Source organism: Cricetulus griseus, chromosome 6 (assembly GCF_003668045.3).
Source record: "Cricetulus griseus strain 17A/GY chromosome 6, alternate assembly CriGri-PICRH-1.0, whole genome shotgun sequence".
Taxonomy (NCBI): domain Eukaryota; kingdom Metazoa; phylum Chordata; class Mammalia; order Rodentia; family Cricetidae; genus Cricetulus; species Cricetulus griseus.
The window spans coordinates 134,745,687-134,751,931 of NC_048599.1; the positions used below are offsets into that span (position 1 = coordinate 134,745,687).

Sequence of the window (6,245 nt, forward strand, 5' to 3'; positions counted from 1 at the left end):
TATTTATATTCATGTATATTCATGAGAATGTACATTTGTACAGGGGGACAGAAGAGGCATTAGAGTCCCTGAATTTCAAATTAATGACATCTGTGAGACACCTGACAGAGGTTCTGAGTTTAGGTCCTCTGTAATAGCAGCAAGTGATTTTAATCACTGAGCTATCTCTCCAGTCCTAGTACTTTAAAAAATAAGGATGCAAGTACCAAAAACACCTTACAAGGGGGAACAAAAGGAATATGACCTATGGAAGAGAGGAAGATGTGAAGAAAGAAGTTTTGAAGTTGTGCCAAGTCAAGTCTAGGGTCAGTAAGCAAAGCAAAACAGTTCATGAACGGAGATGCTTGGCAAACAGCAGGGGTACTTGACATATTTCCTAAACAGGCAAAGCTCATAGTCAGTACACAAGTGAAAATAGGCAACAACAGGTCCAATCATGTGGGAGAGAAAATGGGTTTCCTATCTGCTTGTGTGATCTTGGTCTCACTGGGGAGTCAATATGTGTCATTTAAATTTTTCAGTTCTCTGAAAACAAAGTCAGCACTGGAGCCAGAAAACTAAACCCCATGGTTATTACTATTGATTTATGTACTTTATCACCAAAAGTGTTTAAAATTAGAAAACTATAGTTACAATATCAGATGTATTTTGATCCCCAAATCCTAAATCTTTCCATTGTAAATATGTCATCTCTGATACCTCAGGGGTGGAAGTAGTGACACCAGATATGGTAGCACATACCTGTAATCATAACACTTGAAGGGGCAAAGGCAGGAGCCTAATAAATCTGAGGCCAACTTGGATAAAACTGTAAAAATCCTAAACCAAGAGCTAATGATTTAATTCAGTGCTAAAGCACTGACTCACTGTGTACAAGATTGTGGACCCTAGTGGCCCTAACAAGCCATGCTAAACCACCACTCCTGAGTAAACCAACTAAAGAGACAAATATCAGTAGGTAACAACAACAACAAAAAGAGAAACAACATGAATTCAACAGGGCCACATTGGGAAGAAGAAAACATAAACACATCTACAGATCCCTCCAAGTCTCCTTAGGATATTGTGATGGTAGGATTTAAGTTTAAGTCCTTGTCAAATGTGGCCCTGCCCATCATTGTCTCTGTTCCTCTTTTCTGAAATAAGCGGATCTGATAGCTGGGTCAGAGCATTGTGAAACCTCTTCTTGGAAGACAAGTTCATCTTCTGGCTGACACCAGGCTTTAGCCTTTTCCCTCCCCCAACATGAAATGCCTAGGGAAATTTCAGTTCCTCTGGGATTTTAAAAAATAGTTTCTTAGCCAAATGGAGTGGCTCAAGTAGCATCCTTTGGGATAGCTTCACCTCGGTATAGACATTATCAAATAGCATGTTGAATGATGTGAGTTCTCATAAAAGTAAGAAGAGGTGATATATCAAATCACCCTTAATCTAACTACAGCAGTTTTAATGATAAGAAACTTTTGAAAAAAACAAAACAAAACATGTCTGACTAGGTTTCTGTCCCAGCCTGGTCCCTCAGCTTTTCAGTAACAAATAAACACACAGAGGCTCATATTAACTATAAACTGTTTGGCCAATGGCTCAGGTTTTTATTTGCCTAGCTCTCTCTTAATTATTAACCCATTTTTATTCATCTGTGTGTCTCCATGTGATTTTGGCTTACCAGAGAATGCCTGGGGTCCTATCTTCCTGGTAGCTACATGGTGTCTGCCTTGAGGCTTCTGTCTGCATCCTCTCCCCAGCATTCTCCTTGTTTTGTAGCCCCATCTATACTTCCTGGCTACTGACCAATTAGTGTTTTAAATCAATAAGAGAAACATATTCAGACCATACATAAGAATCTTCCCATCATCTCCTCTTTTCTGTCTAAATAAAAAGGATGGTTTTAACTTTAACACAGTAAGATTATATATAACAAAATAGTTATCAAGCAAGAACTATAGTTAACAATGTTTAGTCCACTAACATTTGCAAAAATTTAAAGAAAATATTCTATCATCTATCCTATCTTTGTGAGTCTAAAGCTTTATGTGTAACTTATCTTTTATTGTAACTAAGGCAAACTATAACCATAACTGTCTTCAACTCCATTAAAGACTACAGAAGGATAATATATAAACTGTAGATTTGACAAAGACATCTCACTTCCTGGACAATCACCCCAAATTTCCTCTGTAAAGTTTGGGGCATCCATCTTCAGCTCATAGACCATAGTGTGTCTGGCAGACTTCTGAATGAAATAGGAAATTTGAAACTGTCCTGTCTGTATTGACAGTTTGTCAGTCCTTTTTTCTGTGTCCTGTAGAAGCAGGAACCTTGAAGGACTGACCCATCTTGTTTTGGAAAGTTCAACAGTCACTTTCCTGTGGGTCCTGCATGTCAGTTTATGCAACATACAGTCAAACAGTCCAGACAAGAGCAGTTTCTTGTCCAAATTGCTCTTCCTGCCATGTTGAAGGCAAACTCCATAATGAGTTTCTTCAATGCCCATCATCCTCTCTGATGTAATTGGTGATGACAAGAGCAATTGTGTCTCATTGTCATGAAAAACCCTAATAAACCATTTTAAATACCATTTTTCTGTAGGTCTTTAAAGGTTTTGAAGACTACCTATCCATTTGAAATACAACTCTGTGTATCCAGAAAACCTACCATAATGATAAGTTTTAGCTATTATATAGGTTACTATCTATAACCTGTATTTTATTATACATTACATTTTTAAAAGAGCCATATAAATACAATACATAAACAAGAGTAGAAACATACATGTAACAAAATTGACCTTAAATTTTTATCAATAAACCAAAATGCATACCAGTGCAAAGTATTCATTTCTATATCATATTTCCTTTGTTTTAAAGAAAGAGATTGACTGTGATCATTAACTATTTATAACCAAGCATGCTTAAAGAAAACAAACATTTGGGAATTTCAGTGTAGTTCTCTCCAAACTACTTCCTTCTGTTTGGGGCCACTGTCAATTCCAAGGGGATTCTGAGAAAACCCATAAACATGGCCAAATCCTGGCTGTAGTAGTCTGAGGCTACATCATCTCAGCTGTTTTGAATGTTGGAATACCTGGGCTGCTGCTTCAGGAGGTCTTGCTTGATCAAACCATATTAGTCTGGAAGGAATCCATAGCTTTTCATCTTCTGTGGTAACAAAAGAAGAACTTCCAAACTACCATGTTCTTAGAGATAAATTTTTAGGTGAAGACATTTTCAAAATACATAGGTTGGAGAAATCCAGAAGCATTTATAATCAGATGTCTTTTAGCAGCTATTGCTCCATCCTCAGTAGTCAAAAAATTCAAAGATAACACAATAACATATAGTATCCAGACTTTCTGTGTGTTTTCCATCTTTACATGGCTTTTATTTCTTTTCTTTTTTTTTACTTGCTTTACTTTTATCTTTTGGCTTTTTGTGACAGAGTTTCTCTGTGTATCTTTGGCTGTCCTTGAACTCACTCTGTAAACCAGGCTGGCCTTGAAATTACAGATATCTGTCTGCCTCTGCCTCCTGAGTGCTGAAATTAAAGGTGTATGCTACCACACCCAGCTACTCTATTTCTTTTTTAGGGACTTTACCCTTTTTCATTTGTCTCCCAAGTCTACATATATTTTTCAGCACACTGCAAACCTTTTAGAGGCTTTTCTTCATCGGAATCAGTCTTTACTGTATATCTCTTTCTGACCACCTGAGTCTTTAATCTGCTAAACAGCATGGCTAAAACTAAAGCAGCAGCTGGCCTAGCCCTATTCCTTGGCTTTCTGAGAGTCGAGCTTCATTGTTGAGTTTCTAGGTTCACCACCAAGGAGCAAGGAGCTACTCATAAACACCCTTTAATTGTTTGTTGGCAGGGCCTCTTAAAAGAGCCATGCAGTTTTTGCCACTAACCCTGAGTCAAGAAGCCTTTCTTAAAGTTTGCCGTTAGCAAGCAGAGCCCACCTGAGAAATCCTGCTACCAGGAAGCCATGCTTGCTTCTGTTCTTTTGTTTTCTTAAACAGAATCCCTGTTTTAGCTTTTGTCAGGTTTTACATGGACATTCTTGCCCCACGTTAGGGGCACCTGTTCTGCTAGAACTTAAACTTCCCAAGTTTTATGACCAACAAGAAACATCACATTTTCAAACTAGTTTGTGTACTGTATTCTCTTTTGAAATTTGATTGAAAATAATCTGAAGTGAATTTTGCCAAATGCTTTGGAAGGAGAATGGGTTGGAGAAACAGTGTATGCTTCCAACCTCACTTTGCTCCTCCTCCTCTTCATCATGTTGACAGTTTTCTCTGGAATCATTACAATAGTGCTTTTGTTCCATTAAGATAAGAGGCTATCTACATTTCCACCAGGAGTCTCTATCTCTCATACTCTAGAGCTCACTCATCAATATTCATTCCAAGTAACAGCTTCATATATGTCACAACTGCACGCCTCAGAATCCACATTGACATAATTAAATGATTTGGGGAAATCATGAGGACTTCTGTTACTAAAACAACAAAACGAAAAATCAAATCTAAAAATGTTATCTCAGTGGCTATGGTTTGAACCAAAATATTTTAGAACCTACAAAACAGACTTATTGATTTTTCTTAGTAATTATGTTATTGGAGTATGATTTTATTATAATAAGATATATTGAGCTATACAGACTCTTAATCAGTGTATACCTTTTCACATTATTTTCTCTTAATGTAAGGCACCTAAATATATAATTGTGTTTTTCACCTAAAATTGCCATGGAAAATCAAATATATAATCATTATTTTTGTTACAGATTTTGAGATGGAATTTTAATGAAAACTATGAAATTATATGCATTGTCTTTGAATAATATAATGCCATAATCTTTAAAAAATATATTTAAAATATTTTTTAATATTTTATACTTAAATGGCTTTCTAGCTCCTCGGCAGGAATTTTTGGTATTTATATATTCATCTGTCTAGAAGGACAAATACTCACAAATTTAATGGTTTATCACATGTGGGCCCAAAAACACTTATTTGAGCCGATCTGCAAATTAAATGCTGAGGATAAGAACGACAGCAACAACGAAGCTGGAATACTTCATTTTAACCTCACCATTTTAGCATTTGTTCTCCCCATTTTACACTGCTGGAATTAAATGCTCTTGTCATACTGCCGAACATACCTACCTATGTGTGAACTGATCATTGGAATTTAAATTATCTCATTTTTCTTTGACTTATCAATCTACGCTTATCCAAAGCCTGTCCCAAAGTACATTTTTCTTTCTTCTTCTTCCACAGCTGTTTTGTGACAGTGAGGAATTGATACACACCACAGAGGGTGTGGACTGGAAAGACCGAGATGCTCCAGGAGCCTTGGTTGGAAATGTGGCACACTCGCGGATTACCAGTCCTCTGCGTCTATTTGTTAAGCAGCCTCCAGGTCCAAAGCCCGCTTACACAGACAGCATGGAAAACTTTTGGGAATGGCTGGCCAACATCACGGAGATTCAAGAGCCACTGGCAAGAACTAAAAGACGGCCAATAGTGAAAACGGGAAAATTTAAGAAAATGTTTGGGTGGGGTGACTTCCATTCTAACATTAAAACTGTCAAGCTTAACCTGCTCATCACAGGGAAAATTGTTGATCATGGAAACGGAACATTCAGTGTTTATTTCCGACACAATTCAACAGGTCTGGGCAATGTTTCAGTGAGCTTGGTACCTCCCTCTAAAATAGTGGAATTTGAAGTATCCCCCCAGTCTACCTTGGAGACCAAGGAATCCAAATCTTTCAACTGCCGTATTGAGTATGAAAAAACAGATCGGGCAAAGAAGACTGCTCTGTGCAATTTCGATCCGTCCAAGATCTGCTACCAGGAGCAGACTCAGAGCCATGTGTCCTGGTTATGTTCCAAACCCTTTAAGGTCATCTGCATTTACATTGCCTTTTACAGTGTTGACTATAAACTTGTGCAAAAGGTTTGTCCTGACTACAATTACCATAGTGAGACACCATACTTATCTTCTGGATAAATTTTTTCTCAGTAATTGAAATGAAATATTCATGTCAGTTTACCCAGAATGACCAAGAAACAGGCCCAGCTCACCATGGCAAAAGATTCCTTTTATTTCTGGCAATGGATTACAATTCCTTGTCCAGTTCCCAATTAAATATATGTGTGTATTCAAATGTAGAGTACATTTTCCTTAGTGATAAGTACCTTTATCTAAAACATCAAACTGACTATGGAACCATCATTT

At 37.3% G+C, this 6,245-nt stretch overlaps 1 protein-coding gene across 1 annotated transcript; it reads left to right on the forward strand.

The window, feature by feature from the left end:
- The first annotated feature begins 239 nt into the window (after window positions 1-239).
- Nxph2 (neurexophilin 2) lies at window positions 240-6,017 on the forward strand. Its single transcript, XM_027422722.2, has 2 exons — window positions 240-305; window positions 5,283-6,017. The coding sequence occupies exons 1-2, from the start codon at window positions 240-242 to the stop codon at window positions 6,015-6,017; spliced, it is 801 nt and encodes a 266-aa protein (XP_027278523.1).
- Window positions 6,018-6,245: the final 228 nt, after the last annotated feature.

Excerpts from the sequence above, each read along its gene's own strand:
- Nxph2 (XM_027422722.2), top strand. The coding sequence starts at position 240 with ATGACCTATGGAAGAGAGGAAGATGTGAAGAAAGAAGTTTTGAAGTTG. Across the intron at positions 306-5,282 it reads TGTGCCAAGTCAAGTCTAGG|CTGTTTTGTGACAGTGAGGA; the intron begins GTCAGTAAGCAA and ends CTTCTTCCACAG.